Source organism: Bidens hawaiensis, unplaced genomic scaffold (assembly GCF_021521415.1).
Source record: "Bidens hawaiensis isolate Kalapana, Puna unplaced genomic scaffold, B.hawaiensis_p1.1 tig00020045_1, whole genome shotgun sequence".
Taxonomy (NCBI): domain Eukaryota; kingdom Viridiplantae; phylum Streptophyta; class Magnoliopsida; order Asterales; family Asteraceae; genus Bidens; species Bidens hawaiensis.
The window spans coordinates 206,415-227,632 of NW_027493053.1; the positions used below are offsets into that span (position 1 = coordinate 206,415).

Consider the following 21,218-nt stretch of genomic DNA (forward strand, 5'->3'; position numbering starts at 1 on the left):
AGGGAAGTTCTTAGGAGTCATTGTTACTAAAGATGGCTTCAGAGCGAACCCTGAAAAGGTCGAAGCCATTATCAAAATGGAATCACCTACTACCATCAAGCAAGCTCAGACACTGAATGGACGCCTAGTCGCACTTAACCGTTTTTTTGGCAAACCATGCGGATAGGTCGTTCCCATTCGTGTCAACATTGAGAAACTGTTTAAAGAAAACGCACTTCCGCTGGACACCAGAAGCGGAAGCAGCTTTTCAGGAAATTCGGTCACACTTGATCGAACTCCCAACGCTCACAGCACCAGAAGCGGGGGAGGAATTAATCCTATACCTTTCCGCCACAGATAGAGCAACCGGGGCCGTCCTGCTAGTAGAACGAAAAGGCATCCAGATGCCAATCTACTATGTTAGCCGTGTCCTAACAGACGTAGAAACCCGGTACTCTACCCTGGAAATATTATTCTTAGCACTTGTACAGGCTTCACGCAGGCTAAGACGATATTTCCAAGGTCACCCAATCACCATTCTCACCAACTTCAAACTCGCAAACGTTCTAGGCAAACCCGAATTGTCAGGACGCCTAGCCAAATGGGCAATAGAATTGGGAGAATACGCGATAAAGTACAAGCCGAGGCCAGCCATAAAAGGCCAAGTCTTGGCCGACTTTATTGCCGAAGTCCCCGCTTCGCGGGAGAAAGAGTGCCAAGAGGAGGCTCAACCCTCTCCAGCATAGGACATCGATGATATCTGGCGACTCTACACTGATGGAGCAGCCAGCAACGAGGGCTCAGGCGCAGGGTTGAAACTAACCAACCCAGCAGGCCAAGAATACACTTACGCTATTCGACTGGATTTTCCAAGTACAAATAACGAAGCAGAGTATGAAGCATTCTTGGCCGGGCTGAGAATTGCGCGTAAGATGGGAGTGAAAAACTTGGAAGCCCACGTGGATTCCATGTTAATAGCCAACCAAATAAACAGGACGTACACGGCCGTGAACGACACAATGGCCCTGTACCTCGCACAAGCAAAAACCCTTATGCGCGACTTTAACGATTGTAAGGTCATACACGTCAAGCGTAGCGAAAACAAATCTGCGGATGCGTTAAGCAAGCTTGCATCATTAGCCTTCACCCACTTGGGAAAGGACATCCGCATTGAACTCCTTGGAGCACCATCAGTCCCGCACAAGGAAATCTGTGTCATCTAAACCGGAACAGAAACGTGGATGACACCAATAATAAATTACCTTGCGGCGGGTATACTACCAGAGTCAAAAACACAGGCAAGAAAAATACGCTGTAAAGCACTGAACTATCAACTCATCGATGACATCCTTTACAGGCGTAATTTTCTTGGCCCACTCCTAAGATGCATGGACAACCAAGATGGTGGCTACCTCCTAAGGGAAGTGCACGAGGGCATCTGTGGAGTACACGCAGGTCCACGCGCTGTTGTAGCTAAGCTAAATAACGCGGGATACTTTTGGCCGGGGATGCATACAGATGCGCTGGCATACATCAGAAAGTGTAGGTCTTGCCAACTCTACGCACCCAACACTCATCGCCCGAAGAATGAACTTGTTCCAGTCACCTCTTCATGGCCATTTCAGAAGTGGGCCATCGATGTGACAGGCCCATTTCCCACAGCAGCAGGGAACGTTCAGTTTCTGGTGGTAGCCATCGACTACTTCACCAAGTGGATAGAAGCAAAACCCTTAGCCCAAACAACCGCAAAACATATCAAAAAATTTATTTGGGAATTTATTATTTGTCGTTTTGGACTTCCCCAGAATTTGGTGAGCGATAACAGCACCAACTTTGCTGATAAGAAGCTACAAAAGTGGCTGGAAGAACTTCAAATCACCCACACCTTTACCTCAGTGGCGCACCCGCAGGGTAATGGTGAGGTGGAAAGAGCAAATAAGAGCATCGTCGACGGCATAAAGAAAAGACTCTTGGAACACAGATCCGGCTGGGTGGACGAAGTTCCACACGTCCTTTGGGCAAACAGAACGCTGAAAAAGGCCAGTACGGGAGAAACCCCGTTCAGCCTCACTTATGGCACTGAAGCCATGGTCCCGTTCGAAATTGGTTTGCCCTCACCAAGGGTCTTGATTCAGCCAGAAGACAATGATGCGGAAAGACGGTTAGACCTTATGCTAACCGAAGAACGCGGAGACTTAGCCGCAGCGCGTGAAGAGAACTACAAGCGACAAATGCAAAAGTACTACAACACGCGGGTAAAACTCTGCAACTTCAATGTCGGAGACTACATACTGCGTAACAACGAGGCTTCGAACCAAAAACGCCCAGGAAAGCTGGCCCCAGTCTGGGAAGGGCCATACATTATCAAAGAAGTTTTGGGAAAGGGCGCATACCGGCTCGAAAGGCTCGATGGCACCCCCATCCCAAGAACATGGAATGGAGCTCAATTACGCAAATGTTACATGTAGATCAATTCCAAACTTATAAAGAAAAGGCCTAGAGCCACTTCTAATGGAAATGATTCTCCCTTATCACATTGTGTTGATAGCCTTACCTTTATACTTATTCAAAACACTGATATGCCGGTATTCACCGCATAAATAAGTGGGGAAGTAAGTCGTTGCGTGTGGAAGGCGGCAAAACCCGCATAAACACAAAACGGCAAAAATTTATAAGGAAAAGATGAGGAAAACCTTCACGCAGGTCAGTTATAGGTGAAGTTTGGTCATCCCACTAAATGAAAGTGACGGTCCTACCCGCACAACCATGATAGAGGAAACTGAACATTAACCTATTGACAACCGCGCGTCGAAAGGTTAACTTATTCAAAACACTGATATGCCGGTATTCACTGCATAAATAAGTGGGAAAGTAAGTCGTTGCGTGTGGAAGGCGGCAAAACCCGCATAAACACAAAACGGCAAAAATTTCTAAGGAGAAGATGAGGAAAACCTTCACGCAGGTCAGTTATAGGTAAAGTTTGGTCATCCCACTAAATGAAAGTGACGGTCCTACCCGCACAATCATGATAGAGGAAACTGAACATCAACCTATTGACAACCGCGCGTCGAAAGGTTAACTTATTTAAAACACTTAGAAAATTTCTAAGGAAAAGATGAGGAAAACCTTCACGCAGGTCAGATATAGGTAAAGTTTAGCCAAGTGAAAGTGACGGTCTTACCCGCACAATCACGAAAGAGAGCAAAACTTTAACCTATCATCTGCCACGTTAAAAGGTTAACTTATCCAAACTACTCAAGAAATTGCTAAGTTAAACTAAAATATGCGTGAAACAAAGATTCAAAAATAAGGGGAATATACCCCCTTACCTTGGTAACCAAGAAACCGTAAGACAAGTGCGGGTACAGTGTCAAGGCGAAACCCTTCACATACTTAGCACCTGCAAGGAATTGAAGCCAAGAATACCTTGGTAACCAAGAAACCGTAAGACAAGTGCGGGTACAGTGTCGAGGCGAAACCCTTCACATACTTAGCACCTGCAGGGAATTGAAGTCAAGAATACCTTGGTAACCAATAAACCGTAAGACAAGTGCGGGTACAGTGTCAAGGCGAAACCCTTCACATACTTAGCACATGCAGGGAATTGAAGCCAAGAATACCTTGGAAGTCAAGTAACTATAAGACGAGTGCGGGTACAGTGTCAAGGCGAAACCCTTCACATACTTAGCACTTGCAGGGAATTAAAACCAAGAAGGATCTTCTGGGCCATGCTTGTGGAAAGGGAAATAACATCCCCGCATAGCGGGAACGTTGAGAACTAGATTGTTTGAAGCTCCAAGATGGAATTGGTTGTTTAACATAATTGATCACTATGTCTAAAACTACCAAAATCTCGTGGAGAATCTACACAAGTGAAACTCAACGCTCCTGACTTGCGAGGAGGTTACACACCTACCCGCATCATACCCAAAGATCAAGCAGAAAAGTCGGGAATTTCTGCGTGACATTAGGAAAACCGCGGGAAGAATCCCCACGGAAAACCTTAAAACTAAAAACCCTTTTCAAAACCTTTTGCTTAAGTCCAAAAGTTCACCTCACTTATTAACAATTCATGAGAAGAACATTGGACTGGGGGGACTTGAAGAGGTAGGTCCCAGCAGGGCCCAGTTGGACCCGCAAGACTCACCTTGAAGAGGGACGTCTGCACAAAGACCAACTGGTTCCGCAGGACCCACCATGCTCAGAGAGATTAAGACCTTACGCGCAGTACGCCAGCTGTTCCCGCAGGAAAAGCCTCCCAATGGTGAAGTACCCCGCCTGTTCCCGCAGCTGCGGATACAAGCCATCAGGGAAGGCTACCCGCACTAATAGCAAGGCTACACGCACAAGGCACTAACTCTCAATAATTCAGTAATGTCACCTGAAGAAGGAATGAGCAAGGCGGGAATACTCCTGCCCAAATGAGCCAGTCCGTACGCTTCTGGAGGATCTTTTGTACTATACCTGCCAAGGTATGGACAAAATAGACAAGATCTGACCAAAGCAGCCCATGAACCAATCACAGGGTGACAGGTCACTGACAACAGTACGACGAGGAGCACGCTCTAGTACAAAATGTCACTATCAGCCGCTGCCTACTCACCAACCCTTGTCGTGGCACGTACATAGCCTGCAGTTGGTGGAAAAGGAATAGTACACAGCCGGCCATGTCACTATCAGCCGCTGCCTACCCACCAACCACCAGCATGGCACGTGCGTAGCCCACAGTTGGTAGAAAAGGAATATTATATAGCTGGCTGTACCTGCTTGGAAACCTACCTTCGGCTATAAATACTCCAACACCTTGGAACGGTTTCATATACTCTCATACCATCACATATCTTATCTGCTCTAGCTATTTCTCTTAATATACATTTATATTCAGAGCAATCTAGTCTGATTCTCACGCCGGAGGGTGGTCACAAGGAGGTACCCCCCCTTCTTAGTGATGAGCTCACGGTGTCTATTTTGCAGGTCATCAGAAGAATAACCATCTTTGCCGGACCTAACCCTCGTGGGAAACATCTACTTGACCCTAAGATTATCCGTAATCTGCCAGGGTCACCTAGTGTTTCTTCATCACCACATACAACAAAATCAGGAACGAGCAAAAACTGTTTCAGTTCTTGAATGCTTTAGATCGTAGATACGATTAAACGAGAAATTCTAAGATGGGACTCTTTTCCTTCAGCCGAAGGGGCATATGCAGCCGTGAGAAAAGAAACAGCCCATTAAAATATTTTAGGTGGGATCTCGGGCGAACCATAGTGGATAGCGGCGGGTCTCTTCGCATCTGAACATAGCACTACCAAAGGGTTAGGGTTGGCAACGAAGGAGCATCGCCGGTCAGACCAAAGTCGGAAACCTACTGGTTCATCATCTCGGGTTGATAAGTCACAACTGAAGTGTAGCCATTGCGGGATGACAAAACACACGAAAGAGCAATGCTTCAAACTCGTCGGTTTTCCCGATTGGTGGACCGATGGCCCAAAAAGGGGGATAAAGACAAGGGAAAGGCGGCGGCTGCCGTGGAAACTCGGAGGCCACAGATACCGGCAACGTCCAGACCTCAAATGGAAACAGAAGCGGCTCGTTTGGTGGGATGGCATCGGCTGGCAATGGAGATTCCGATCAAATTGCTTGTAACAGAGGTAATGGGTTTGAGAGTTTATTCTCAAACCCTTGTATTTGTAGTCCTTATTTTATAAACCCCAATGTTAGGAAATTGCTAGAGTACCCCTCTTTAAAAACAAAAGGTTTCAATATAGAAAATAAAGAAAATGGTACTCTTTATACTCTTGAAGAATCAGTCATGTTTAAAAGTAACTTGAAAGAATCTGTTTTTATTGATACGAGCCAAAAATTTATGAATGTTAAAAGCCCTTCACGATTTTAACATTCATAAAAATAACCTAAATAAGATGGGAGAAGTTAATATGGTTGGAAAATGTGAAAATTTAAACAAATCTTGGATTTTTGACTGTGGTGCGACCGACACCATGACGTTTGACTTATCTGACATTATTTCAAATTCTAAACCAAAAGCTAACCATATAAAAACTGCTAATGGGGGGATAGTTCCCGTAAAAGGATGGGGGACTATTGAAATATCGCCCATATTGAAACTGTCAAACTGTCTTTATATTCCTTCGTTGTCACATAAATTGTTATCCATTAGTCATGTGACAAAAGAACTAAATTGCATAGTTTTAATGCACCCGATCTTTTGTATCTTACAGGATATCAGGACGGGAGCGATTATTGGGCGTGGCTCTGAGCGTCAAGGATTGTACTATGTGGAAGAAGTGACTCAACATGGTACTGTATTTTTGGCTCATGGAACTACAGACAGAGAGGCCTGGTTATGGCATAGGAGATTAGGGCATCCATCTATTGGTTATCTGCATATTTTATTTCCAAAACTTTTTCCTGTTAATGAAACAATAAGTTGTGAAACTTGTGTCTTGGCTAAAAGCCACAGACATAATTTTAAACCAAATAACACTAAAGTGAGTTTACCCTTTTCACTTATTCATTCGGACGTATGGGGTCCGAAAAAAGTTACAGGAGGACAAAACTTTCGTTATTTTGTCCTATTTGTCGATGATTGCGCTCGGATGACATGGATTTACTTTCTAAAAAATAAATCTGAAGTTTCTGATAAATTTACTACATTTTATGCTATGATACAAACATAATTTAAAACCAATATTCAAGTTCTTCGATCTGATAATGGTGGGGAATACATAAATGATTCAATGAAGTTTTTTTGTCAAACAAAAGGAATAATTCATCAAACGTCATGCTCCCATACCCCCGAACAAAACGGAACCGTTGAACGAAAAAATCGTATCCTCTTAGAAATAACTCAAGCTCTCCTGATTGAATCCCAAATTCCTAGGTCATTCTGGCCCGAAGCTCTAGCTACTACCACATATCTTATCAATCGGCTACCAACAAAAGCTCTTGATCTAAAAACACCTCTTCAAGTCCTCTCAGATTTTACCAAACTTCCACCTGCACTCACATTACAACCACGAATATTTGGGTGCTCTGTCTTTGTACATATACCCAAAATCAATCGAAGCAAACTTAACCCGTGTGCTGAAAAATGTGTATTCGTAGGCTATGGTGTTAACCAAAAAGGGTACCAATGCTATAGTCCAACCAAACGTCATGTGTACACCACCATGAATTGTGACTTTCTAGAAACTGAATTTTTTTATACATCCCAACTCGTTGGTGAGGGGGAGAAAGAACATGACACACTGAGTTGGCTAGAATGGGTTCCAAAATGGGCTACTACATCTGAAGAAGTCAATCACAGTACCCAAGATGAGTCACCAACTCCACACCAATCCGGCAAATCAAGTGCTACAATTCAAAATCCTCCTGACCAAACATCTAAAGTAAGTAACTCTCAAAATTCTGAAATATAACAGCTAACGCACCTTATGATATTCATGAAAATACGACTAACAACCATGAGGTAGAATTAGAACAAACAGTGCAGGTGGAACAAGAAGAAAGTATACAAGAAGAAACCATAGAGAGATACGTTCTTCCACCAAGAGTAGCAGTGGAATTCCAGCAAAACGATACTCTCCAGAAAAACAATCTAAATCTTCTAGGTATCCCATGGCGAACATAGCCGAAGGGAATCTATCTAAAGATGCCAAAGCCTTTATCTCTTCCCTTTGCACCGAACAAATTCCAACTACTGTGGAACAAGCCCTGAAATCAAACCAATGGAAGGATGCAATGGATACTGAAATGAAGGCATTAATGAAAAACAACACATGGGAAAAGTGCAATCTTCCTCCTGGAAAGAAACCAGTGGGATGTCGTTGGGTCTTTACAATCAAACACAAACCAGATGGAACAATTGAAAGATATAAAGCACGGTTAGTGGCCAAAGGGTATACTCAAACATATGGGATTGACTACTCAGAAACATTCTCCCCAGTAGCCAAGTTTGATACAATACGGGTTTGACGTGTGCGAATATATATATAAAATTTGAATAAAAGTTTCACACAAATCGGGTTTTAAAAATGGTTTCACCAACAACCAAACCACACACGAAAGGCAAGTGTATCTATCGTTTGTAGCAAAGTATCGGTAAGAACCGAGTGTCAATCCATGAACACAGTTAACTTTTGATACTAAATCTTTGTAATTAATTTAACCAAACCAACAATCCAAATAATTTCTTTTCAAGTAACTAGCATACAACAATGACAAAGCAAATTAAATACAACTAATAATCAATCCAAACAAGGCTACTTAGACTATGCATCCACTCAACTTAGTGACAAAATAGCAATGATAATGACAAACATCATGTATTAAGCACCAACATTAAATTCCAATCCAGACAACCTAATACTAGCAACAAAACAACATGATGGGTTTTCAACAAGTTAATAACCATAGATTAGTAAGTTTGTCAAAACTACCTAATCTCATAATCAAAGGAAAGCTAGAATGAAAACAACAAACTAACCACCTAAAATCATGTAAAATAGACAAGTTCAAGAACACTAGTTAAACACATGAGTCTTTTAATTAGCAAAATATGAACCAAGAATTATGGCCTTAATCCCTAGCAAATATTAACCAACTCAAAGAATCATATTATCACCATACAATTTTCCAATATCAAGTGATAGGTTTCATGCTTGTTAAAATTCATAACCAAGTTAATTTTCACTAGTCATTCCTAACTTAGTGATATAAACAAAGTATGCATACACAAACTAAGTTCATAAACAAATACTTAACACATAGTTTTCCAACATATTATGGCTAAGCATCTATCAAACTAACAAGACTAGAAATTAAAACAAGCATTCAACCATCAAACTCTATTCAAGAACATATCATAAACTTGACGAATACCAACTTGCCAAAATCATGCATAGATAAAATATCACATAAGTAGGAGTTTCAACATAATCTAAGTAGTAAAAGTATTAGCCCATAAGGCTTAATACAACAACCAGAATCAAAATAGTCTTACAAAGCATTGTTAGAAACAAGAAATTGCAAACTAAGATGAATGATGAATGCTACTTGCAAGGATGATCATACAAGATGGAAGCCTTGAATTCTCCCTAGCAAACACACAACAATTTTCCAGAAATTTTAGAGAATTCCCCTAAGGCTCCACACTTGAAATGGGGGTAGTGGAGGTATATTGTAAGGCCCCGAACCCGGTAGCCCTACTTTAGCGTCGGATTTACTCATAAACACAGTCCTTCAAAATCAGAGTTTATTAAAACTTTTCGCGGAATATAAAACATCAATCATTTGTTACAAAACATTAAATCCTTTCTTTGATACCATAACACAAAACTTATATTCAAAACATCTTTACTTCTTTCTTCAGATGCCAGCCGTTCAATCCATGCCATGCATCATCCTCTTGCTAGCTCTGTAATGGACTCACCTGCGTGCATACTAAAAGTCAGCTACGCTGAGTGAGTTCTAGTTAATCAGGCAACGTACAATCTATTCTCATATATTACTTCCCGTATCCGAAGACACATATTACTATCTTAACCTTGTATAAATATCCATAGGAGGATCGTCACGTAATATCTATTAAAAGAACCATTACCATTACCCTACCATATATAATTTCCATAGGAGGAACACTATACTATCCATAGAAGGAACACTTTACTATCCATAAAAGGAACACTATACTTTCCATAAAAGGAACACTATACTTTCCATAAAATGAACACTATACCTTCCATAAAAGGAACACTATACTTTCCATAAAAGGAACACTATACCTTCCATAAAAGGAACACTATACCTTCCATAAAAGGAACACTATACTTTATTATTTAATATCCATGTAAGGAGCTAGTCACTTCCCTTGACGATACGTGCAATATCCGAAGATCGTTCACGTACCATCAAGCAATCATTCATATATTTCACATTATCCATATAAGGCATACACATAAAATTATATCCTTTCGTTCATACTTTCTTACTTTCTTTAGTATTATCTTACTTTCATATCTTACGTTATAAAGAGCATTACGCCCTACGTTCCTCGAGTATTACTAGGGCTCGGTACCCTCTTCGTAACCATACAACCATACGTTATCATTTCTTTCTTCTATTATCTCTATCATGTTCATACACATAAACATACATAACATACTTACCTTATTCTTAGCGCTGCAACCTAACAGTACGTACAATATCCGAAGATCGTTCACGTACCATCAAGCAATCATTCATATATTTCACATTATCCATATAAGGCATACACTTATCTCTTATGATAAGTGTATTGACAAACATATTGAGTATGCACACAGCCCCGAAAACGTAACACATAAATGGGGCTAGAAACTCACCTGGATTCTGCTTCTTTTTCTGATAGCTGTAAATCCCTTCTCTATCTGAGCTCGGCTGACTATACAAGTTACACGTATCAATTAACTATCACTTCTTATAACATCTTTCTAATCTTAATTACTACCCACCACGAACGGGGGTCCGGGGGCAGCGCCCCTGGCAGCGGGGTCTAGGGGCGGCAGCCCCTAGCAGGGTCCAAGGGGCAGAGCCCCTGGCTGGGGTCGAGCTGCCAGGTCAGCTTGGAAAAATTTTATTTACATTAACTGTCTTAACACATTTTCCATTAGGTTTTTAATTTATTTTCTAATCGAACTTGGCTTTAGGCGAAGTTAAACCTCAGGCGAACTTAGCTTTAGGCGAAGTTAAACCTCAGGCGAACTTGGCTTTAGGCGAAGTTAAACCTCAGGCGAACTTGGCTTAGGCGAAGTTAAACCTCAGGCGAACTTATCATCAGGCGAACTTAGCTTGCAGGCGAAGTTCATCAGGCGAACTTAGCTTGCAGGCGAAGTTCATCGCTTGAAGGCGAAGTTGCCCAGATGAAGGCGAAGTTGCCCAGATGTCCGCTGTTTCGGTTTCTGATCAACATTTCGGGCGATTTTAACACCCTTGCTATGGTTCAATATCACCCACTACGCTTCCCGACCATTTTCGGTCACTTAAACACTAAAAAGCTCGGATCTTTAAACTTCCAAGATCAAGAATCATACCTTTTGAGCTTGTTTGGATCTCGTTTATCTTGGTATCACCACTAATCTTTCTCTCTTACCCGGACCTCGCTCGATCCTTCCTTCTTTCTCGGCCCGGCCGGCGGCGGTTTGTGTGGTGTGTGTGTGTGTTAGGGAGTTTGGTGAAAATGAAGATATTTTGGGATTTTGGGGGTATTTATATCCCTGAAATCCCATTCTCATTTAACCCATCTCAATTAATCCAAATCCATAACCAACGTCCATTACCCGACACTAGCCCGACCCATACCAACTCCTATTCTTTTATTTATTTCCTGATAACCCGAGTAAATTTTCCCTCTATTATTAAGTAATATAGTTAATATTATCTTGAAATTTCGGGATGTTACATATATTTAAGCTTTTGGACGTCTGGCACGGGCTTGTGCACGGGCATGCACGGTCGTGCATATAAGTGGAAAGTCAACACCCTGCTTTAGCCTGACCAAAAGGTCAGATTTCTCTGTTCTGGCACGGGCCCGCACGGCCGTGCAGATCCTGCACGGGCATCCGCACGACCATGCACGGTCGTGCACCTTTGAATTTGCGGCACTGGCTCTGGCACGGGCAAGCATGGTCGTGCAAGTCTGGCAGATTGCCTATTTTGTCCCCGAAACGCCCTCTTTTCATGTTTTCTTTGTCGGGCGGGCGCCCGGACCTGCAAATTCACAAATAACTCTAATAAATACCAAAACCAATGAATTTGCATGGAGTTTAACACAAATATGAGGATAATTCAATGCAATAAGATGTACACTTTGGGTTACATCAGGGTTCTTTTTTCAATCGCTGCAAATGAAGGATGGCCTCTTCATCAATTTAATGTTAAAAATGCCTTCTTGCATGGGGAATTAGAAGAATAAGTTTATATGGAAGCTCCACCTGGGTTCACACGAACTTTCAAAGAAAAAGAAGTATGTCGGTTAAAAAAATCTTTGTATGGGCTTAAACAATCCCCTCGAGCGTGGTTCGGTAGATTTACTCTAGCAATGAGGACATATGGATATCAACAAAGCAACTCCGATCATAAATTATTCCTTAAACGAAGAGGTAAATTCGTGACTTGTTTAATTATATATGTTGATGACATGATTATTACAGGAAACGATGATGAAGAAATGAAGAAACTAAAGACAAACTTGTTCACGGAATTTGAAATGAAAGACCTGGGAAAGCTTAAGTATTTGCTTGGAATTGAAGTACTAAGTTCCAGAAAAGGGATTTTTATATGCCAGAAGAAAAACATCCTCGATCTTCTAGCCGAAATAGGGATGGTTGACTGTAAGCCGATAGACACACCAATAAAGGTGAACCATCAACTTCATATGGAAGAAGGAGCAGAGTTAACGAACAAAGAAAGATATCAGCGCCTAGTAGGTAAACTAATATATCTTTTATATACTCGTCCTGATATTGCATATGCAGTTTGAGTGGTCAGCAAGTTTATGCATAAACCTCAAGTCAACCACATGGAGGCACTATTGAGGATTATTAGATATCTTAAAGGAACAGTGGGCCATGGAGTTCTTTTTCAGCAAAACAAACATATGGAAATTCAGCTATATACTGATGTAGACTGGGCAGGAGATCAAGATGATCGTAGATCTACATCAGGATACTTCACTATGGTTGGGGGAAACTTAGTAACCTGGAGAAGCAAGAAACAAAAAGTTGTAGCCTTATCCAGTGCTGAAGCTGAATTCCGAGGGATTGCACGAGGCCTAGAAGAAGTTTTATGGATTCGTCGACTTATGACCGAGATTGGGTTCCTCCAACAGAAGCAAGTAAGGTTATGTGTGATAACAAAGCCGCTATACAAATTTCTGAAAATCCTGTTCAACACGATCGTACGAAACACATAGAAGTTGACAGGAACATCATTAAAGAAAAGCCCGAAGCCGGAATTATAGAATTACCATTCGTCCGATCTGAAGATCAATTAGCAGACATATTAATCAAGGCTGTCAATGAAAGAATATTCACCTCTTGTCTTAACAAGTTGAGCATCAGAAATCTCACCACTCAACTTGAGGGGGAGTGTTAGAAATTATATCAAGAATAATTAAAGAATATTGCTAGGAAATAGAAGATCAATATTGACAGCCATATTATTCCATGGACTACAATCAAGGATACACATTCCTTTTATTTAATTAGTTACCTTTGTTAAGGGTCAAACTTTTTCTTGTATATTTAGTCATTGTCTATGTACTTTGTAAAATAGAGAAACATATCAATCAATTGAAAAATTCTCTATTCCATTTGAAAATATAAACGACTATTTGGTTCAACTCTCAGCACTTGTCACATTTGGTGTACTAACAAACTCCCACTTGACAATTGTTGGAGTTATTCAAAGCTTTAGTCTTTGTTGCTACGTTAGTACGCTTTCAATTGATCTTCACATGTGTCTTCATATAGGTCATGACATACATAAAATACACTAACAAACTCCTCCTGTATGAGCTATACGTCTTCAATCCTTATCGGCGTACACACAATCAGTATTTTCACCCCCTAACTCGAAGTCTCTTTTTTTTTTATCTTAAACTAGTGTTTTACCCGGCGCGTTGCGCCGGGGCATATTGGTAAAACTCGGTCGGTGGTAAAACCCAAGCGTTGAAGTGCTAAGTTGACGCAACTTCGACCGGTTTCGGTTACATGCTTTAATGTACCGATACTACAACCAAAAAATAAAATAAATTATAAAAATTGAGGCGGACCAATGAGGTGACATTGATTGGTAAATCTTGTAAAAACCCGAACTTTATCGATCTCGGGCGTTGAGGTGGAGAGTCTATGCAAATTCTGCTGGTTTTCGTCACGTTCATTACAATTTCGAAAATAAAAACAAAAAAAACAAATAGGCATTCGGTCGGTTTTTTTACGTATGTTATGATACTAAAACAAAACAAAATGAGTCTACGAGAATTCGGTCAATTTCCATCACGTTCGTTACTTTACAGGAACTAAAAAAATGTCTTGCACCAATAAGGTGCCGCCAAGTGGCCGACGGGGATACTTGCGCACCAAAACTCTTATTTATATTAACATATTTAAACAAAAAATACAAATAAATTAATTAATAAATAAAAAACAAAAAAAATCCATTTAAAAAAAGAAGGTCCTCACATAAAAAACAAATCAAGAAAAAATTTACTTTATGCAGCAGGTGAGTTTCGAACGTGCATGCATACTTCCTTCCAACTCCTTTATAAGGATTCACAAATTTAAAACAATCAACCCACCAACACATCAAAATTGTTTATGTGTCAAATTTTACATAATAACAAAGCAAAACAAATAAAATATTAAAAAAATCTTTTGTGACAAATTCACCATATTGAGAAGATACAAAGATTGAGATGGTGTTTGTTTTTACTTATAACATCTACAGGAGGCTTATGTCTGCGAGCGCGTAGACATAAACTTCTGAAGACTGTTTGTTTTTTTTTTTAAATAAGATCTGCAAGCTGCTTTTATGGTCTTAAAAAAGAAGTTATTATTTAACTTCTTCACATCTTTACACTTCTTAATATCCTACCAACACCCAATGTCCAACACCACCACCACCCATCGTGCGCCGCCACCACCACCACCACCCACCGTCCGCCACCACCACCTTCCATCACCGCCACCACCCACCGTCCGCCACCACCACCGTCCATCACCGCCACCACCCACCGTCCACTACCACCACCCACCACAACCATCGTCCACTACCACCACCCACCACCACCTCCGTCCATCACCACCACCACCCACCCGTCGGCTACAACCCTCGTCCACTACCACCACCCACCGTCCACCACCCACCACCATCACCGTCCATTACCACCACCACCCACCGTCCACCGCCCACCACCAACTATTTTACGAATCTACAGACGTTAAATGACTTCTATCTACTGTGATATGTATGATTGGTAACTAATTTTCAGTTTATGCAGACGATACCTAGTTTATAAAACAAACAATATTATATTTTCAGATTGGAGACATTCAGACTACATCTTCAGTTGCAGACATAAAATCAGATGAAATCAAATTGCAGACAGTTTTTGTCTTAAAAAACAAACAGCATAAATGATAAGTCTTTTATAACTACAAACAATTTTAACCCATTGGATTTTGGTCCAATTAAGACACATAAATTCACGTTGTATTCATGTAAAGTTAGAAATCTTAACGCGCGTTACTCTCTTATTAGTAGGCGTGTGCAAGAAATTGAAAAAATCGAAAAATCCAAATAAAAAACTGAACCGAAACAAAAAACGACGGTTAGGTTTTATGTTTTTGTAAAAGCTAAACTAACGGTTCGGTTTTGGTTTTGCATGTAATAAATATCGACCCGAATCGAATTTCTTGATTTTTAATTTTTGTATATTAAATAATTTATAAGAATTTAATAAACATGTAACTCAAATACTTTTGGGCAAATGCATAATAGTTTATTATTTAACAATTAACAAAATTAGTTATAACTAAAATTTCCTAAATTCATTATTTTCGACCAAGTTTTATTCGACCAAAAATTTTCAAGCTCAAATGGAAAAAACTGAAGAAATCAAACGGCTTCAAAAATCTGAAACCGAAGTTTTGGTTTTCGGTTTGGTTTTATCTCAAAACCACACCGAACTTCACTACGTGCACGCTGCTTACTAGTTTTAAGCTACTACTTCCTTTAGAAACAAAAAAAAAACTTTGAGGCCTAAAGTATTAACATATTTAACCCGAGGGGCACGTCTTAAACTTTCACCATACAAAACTTATAAAAGTGGAGCCTATATCAATCAAATTATCAATCACAGTCAAACCAATCACACCCAATGGCCGTAGAAGACGGAAGAGTATCTGTCTCTCTACTCTCCAAAAAACGAGCATTCGCACGGTCCGCCTCACACGCATACGACGAGCTCCACAGTTTCCGGTCATGGCTGCGTTGGATGTGCGTTGACCAGTCCAACGGTTGGACTGCAACTCTGTCATGGTTCATGTTCATTCTCTTCACCTTCATCATCCCCGGCTTCTCTCACTTCTACCTTGCCTGCAGCGACTGTGATAACCGCCACGCCAGGCCTTACGACACGCTTGTTCAGCTGTCGTTGAGTGGGATTGCCACGCTGTCGTTCGTCTCGCTTTCGCAGTTTGTGAGGGTGTATGGGCTTCGGAGGTTTTTGTTCTTTGATAAGCTGTGTGATGAGAGTGAGACGGTTAGGATGGGGTATACTGCACAGCTTAATGTAAGTACTCTGTTTTATTTTATTTTTATTTTTATTATTATTATTATTTTTGTGGATTTTGTTTATTGATTAAAGTTTCGATCTCTGGTTAATATGTAATTTGAGTAATTTTGCTCTAATTATGTAGTAAAATGGATTATTAACAAATTAATCCGTCAATGAATATGATGAGTTTTCTAAATTTTGATTGAGCAATTGTGATCAGAGATGATGAGAATATCTTTTATTTAAATGTTTTGGTCAACGACCTAAATTATATATAATAATATAAATGATTTCCTGTAGATTTTTTGATAATGAATCCCTCTGCGCTAAGCAAGAGCTCAAACTCGGCTCATTTCGAGCTCGACTGGTAAGTAGTTTTTTCAAATTCAAGCTTGGATTGGGTTTGACTTGTTTATTATTTAGTATTTGAATTTATATATTTATAATTAATTTGTTATATATTTTGATGGCAATTTTTATGTATAACAAAATATATATTATTTAGATATTTTTATCAAAATTTAAGTCTGTTAGTATTATTATATAAATATATATTTTATATATTAAGAGGAAGGTTAACGCACAAATGAAATTAACTTGCTAATTGTGAGAATCAAGTAGAGTAAATATATAATAACATCATAGAGTAATTATGTAATTACTCTACGAGAGTAAACGATGTAATTACATAATTACTCTACTTGTATATATAATTACTGTACTTGATTCTCACAATTAGCATGTTAATTTCGTTTGTATTTGATCCAAACCCTATATATTAAATAAATATTATATAACTAAATAGGCTCGTTAGGCTCATGAGCAAGTTTAAAAATGCTCAATAACTTGATTTTGGGCTTGGGCTCGCTTATTAAACAATATTATCTTTGGTCTTGGTTCTAACTTGTTTAAGCTCGGTTCGAGTTTTTAACAAGCTGAAACGCCTGGCATGCATGATCTGCTTTTGGGATCAAAACGCATCGGATCTCTACGCGCTTCTTAAAAACCAGTTTTGTTAAGTTTCCTTTTCTCTAGTTCATTCTTATTCTGGCTCTAATTGTTGTGAATATATAATTGCAGAGATCACTTAAAATACTGTCCATCTTCGTGATCCCGTGTTTTACAGCTGAGAGTGCATACAAGATCTGGTGGTACACTTCAGGTGCAACAGCCATTCCTTTTTTGGGGAATGTTGTAGTGAGTGACTCAGTAGCATGCATCCTGGAACTCGGCTCATGGCTCTACCGAACTGTGGTGTTTTTTCTTGTCTGCGTGCTTTTTCGACTCATTTGTTACCTCCAAATCCTCCGGTTACAAGATTTTGCTCGAGTTTTTCAAGTTGACTCTGATGTCGAGTCTGTATTGAGGGAACATCTAAGGATCAGAAGGCACCTGAAAATTATAAGTCACCGTTATCGCGTTTTCATACTGTTTTCACTCATCATTGTCACAGTCAGTCAGTTTGCATCACTTCTTAATACCACCCGCCACACTGCAGACCTCAGCATTTTCAAATCCGGTGAACTTGCAGTAAGTGTTTCTGTAGCTTTGGTTTTTTAGTTAAAAGTCTAGAGGTAGCAAAGTTTGCTGGTTGGGTTATGGGTCAATGGGTTGACTCGAAACACTTTTCTGTCCAACATGGGAATAAACAGAATGAAGTTTAGGAAATCTAAATAAAAATAATAATAATAATAATAATAATAATAATAATAATAATAATAATAATAAATTTTCTTTTCATTCCTTAAAACTTGTTGAAATGAAATGTTTATTCATCTCTCCTGATATTAACAAAAAAGTATGAACAAATTTCGTTTTATATACAGAATACACATGTTTTAAATCATGGGAAGGTTATATCACACATAACCTATACATGTGTAGGTAAACATTTAAAAGTTAAAAAAAGCATATGAACAAATTAATTTAATTATATATATTATGTACATAATATAGGCATTTGTATATACTATATAAGAACTAAGAAGTAACCTTTTTAACATACACGAACCATTAATAAACAGTTTATGTTTGTTCCTTTATCACAGTAATGTAGTGTTATGTAATGAATGCCACCTTGTATTGAAAACATTACACTATTGTAATAATTAACCGTTACTCTCAAAGATAACCGTTTTTACCCAGTAGAGACAGAATGTTGCACAATTAGACGCAGGCATAAACGGTCTAGACCACCTTACAACATGGTTGTTCTGTTTTTCTTGTATTGTAGTTGGTTTCAGTAAGCCTGCTTGCGGGCCTAATGATACTGCTGAGGAGCGCGACTAGGATTACACACAAAGCACAAGGTGTGACGTGTCTGGCCGCCAAGTGGCATGTATGTGCAACAATTGATGTCTTTGAGTCACCTGAAGCTGATACTGAAACTCCACCTGTTGCTGTTGTTGACAGCCCGGTGTTTCCATGTGAAGCATCTTCTTCTGACTATGATGATGTTGGCAGTGAAGAAGATGAGCTGGACAATACTAAACTCATACCCGCATATGCTTATAGCACAATCTCTTTTCAGAAAAGACAAGCCTTAGGTAAGTTTATTAACAAGTTATTCTTTAGTTAAAAAGTAACAAGGTTAATGGTAAAATAAGAAAATTGAGTAGCTAAAAAGTAATTGATAACGATTCTGTTTTGAAATATTTTGTAGTGACGTATTTTGAGAATAATAGAGCTGGGATAACGGTATTCGGGTTTATGTTGGATAGAACTTCGCTACACACCATAGTGACAATAGAGTTGTCATTGGTCTTGTGGTTGCTTGGAAAAACAATTGGTATATCTTGATGAAACAACTCTAAGACCAAGAATGTTAGCATAGCTGTTGGAAAAAGAATGCAAATGTTTGGTTACTCGTGGATCAGTTAACATCAACGGTTGCATGTACCATGCAGAACAGGGTGACCGATGGATGCAAAAGCACCTTAAAAGGGTTGAAAAGAAGTCTAAAAGAAGTAGCAAAGACGACAGGATTAGTTAATACACAGGTCTGTTGATTATTATTTGTCGTGTATGTCGATTGTTGGTTCATTCTTTTCTGCTTTCTGTTGTTTGTTCCTAGATTAACTATTTATACATCATTACTAGATTCCAATCGAGTGGCATATGCATGAAAGGCTGAAAGTGAACACATGTATCACAAATTCAAGTTGCTATCTTGTTATGGTTGGATTATTGTTGGAACTACAAAGAAGTTATACATTTAATGGTGCTAATGATGAAAAAAGTTGAATAGTTATATGGTATCCACATAGGGGTTTAATCATCATGTTGGCGAGTTGAAATTGATGAACCTGAATACAGCTTATACATTTATGTGACAAAACAACCTAAAATAAGATTAGGTGGTATTTTGCTTTTGATTTTTTAGTGGATCAATGTGTTTAATCTTTGAAAATTTGAACACTATCAACTTAGGTTAATGAGTTAAAACATGTCAACCGAACCCAACCTATTTTAATAAAACAGGTTGGACCAGAGAAACAAAACCTGACCAAAGCCCCAAAGGAATTGCAATCCTTGACTTTTGTTTTTACAAAAATGGCCATTGACTATGACGTGGCATAGGGTCAACCAAGCCCTGTGCTGGTGACTAGCGTAATATTTTATTTTATTTTTTCAAGAGGGCATTTCTTTCATCATGTACGAGTATTAAATTTAAGTATTTTGAATTTCTATTAGATTGTCCTGAAATTTTTTTACGGTGTATGGATCATTGTTTTGATTCTTATGTTGTATAATGGTGACATCTTAGCTATAAAAAGCTAAGAACAAAATAGTCAAGTGGCATAACCAGAAAAACAAATGTATGTGATATTGAATTATGTTGATAAATATTCCTGGGTGATGCGTTGGTAACTTGGTTTCTATTTTCATGTCCATTTAGACTTAAAAGTCATAACTATTTGATCCATAGGGTCAAACACTCAAACGTATAATTATTCAACTTATTAACTCAACTTGAGGGGCCTTTCATGGACAAACCAAACACGTGTAGAAATATGGTCATCCAAACATAAAGCCACGTAGTACTATAGCAGTGATAGCACTCCAGAATCATCACCAAGTGTGTGTGAGCGTGTGTAGCGACGGTGGGGAAGAACACAATCGAGAAATCAACAAATTCATCCAAATTGAAGTTTAAATCTTTAATCATTAGGTGCTAGGCAAGCCATCCTTTGTGTTTGGGATCTTTAATCCTTGGGTTAGGACAGCAATTGGAAGTGATCTAAATGAATTATGTAAATTTTAGTTTTAAAAGGATCAAGCTACTTACCAAGAGGTTTATATTCTCTAATGAATATTCATTTAGATCAATTAAAATCCCATCACTAGTAAAACATATTTGAAGTGTGTTTAAGTGCTAAAGCAATGAAAATTAACCAAATAGTTAATAACTATGCACTTGCCACAGCCCACAAGATACACATTAGGGATTGTTTGACGACTTAGGAAGTTGACAAGGAGTGCGCATGAATCAAGAGGTAGAAGTCTCAAAGTTCAAACGATCCACGTGAGATTGAATGACATTGACTATCTGACACGTTAGTGCTTCAAGCCTTCAAAGAGACATATTGTGTCGTATGTGATTGAATACTCTATTGAAGTAGTTTGATTACTTGTACAAAATTTGGTTTGCATGAATACTTTTCGAAGTAACATGAGATATAATTAAACATCAAGTCTAATGTCAAAGAATGTCACTGAATTAAAGGGGCATGCATGCTTATTGAGAGCACGAGTCCGAATCAAACAGTTCAAGACCGGAGCTTAATGTGTACTGGTCCGGGTCAAGCGTCATGATGAGAAATATAATTAGATATAGCGGGATAATAAAGAGTTAAAAACATTAATCTGGCATAACAAACTAGGGACCACCAATAACAAACTA

General features: G+C 39.2%; 1 protein-coding gene across 2 annotated transcripts; it reads left to right on the top strand.

Annotated features, from left to right (window-relative positions):
• Nucleotides 1–15,896: 15,896 nt before the first annotated feature.
• Nucleotides 15,897–19,235, top strand: LOC143559834 (uncharacterized). Of its 2 annotated transcripts, none has more exons than XM_077048292.1 (4): nt 15,897–16,330; nt 17,396–17,845; nt 18,549–18,861; nt 18,978–19,235. In XM_077048292.1, exons 1-4 carry the CDS (start codon nt 15,917–15,919, stop codon nt 19,112–19,114), a joined length of 1,314 nt encoding a protein of 437 aa, XP_076904407.1. In that variant the 5' UTR covers nt 15,897–15,916; the 3' UTR covers nt 19,115–19,235. The 2 variants fall into 2 exon arrangements, with proteins under 2 accessions (XP_076904407.1, XP_076904408.1); XM_077048293.1 differs by having other exon boundaries at nt 18,549–18,877; nt 18,922–19,038.
• Nucleotides 19,236–21,218: the final 1,983 nt, after the last annotated feature.

What these genes read in the sequence shown, in the direction of transcription:
- LOC143559834 (XM_077048292.1), top strand. Translation starts at nt 15,917, where the DNA reads ATGGCCGTAGAAGACGGAAGAGTATCTGTCTCTCTACTCTCCAAAAAA. An exon ending in GGTATACTGCACAGCTTAAT is followed by an intron (nt 16,331 to 17,395) that starts GTAAGTACTCTG and finishes ATATAATTGCAG; the next exon opens with AGATCACTTAAAATACTGTC. An exon ending in TCAGAAAAGACAAGCCTTAG is followed by an intron (nt 18,862 to 18,977) that starts GTAAGTTTATTA and finishes AATATTTTGTAG; the next exon opens with TGACGTATTTTGAGAATAAT.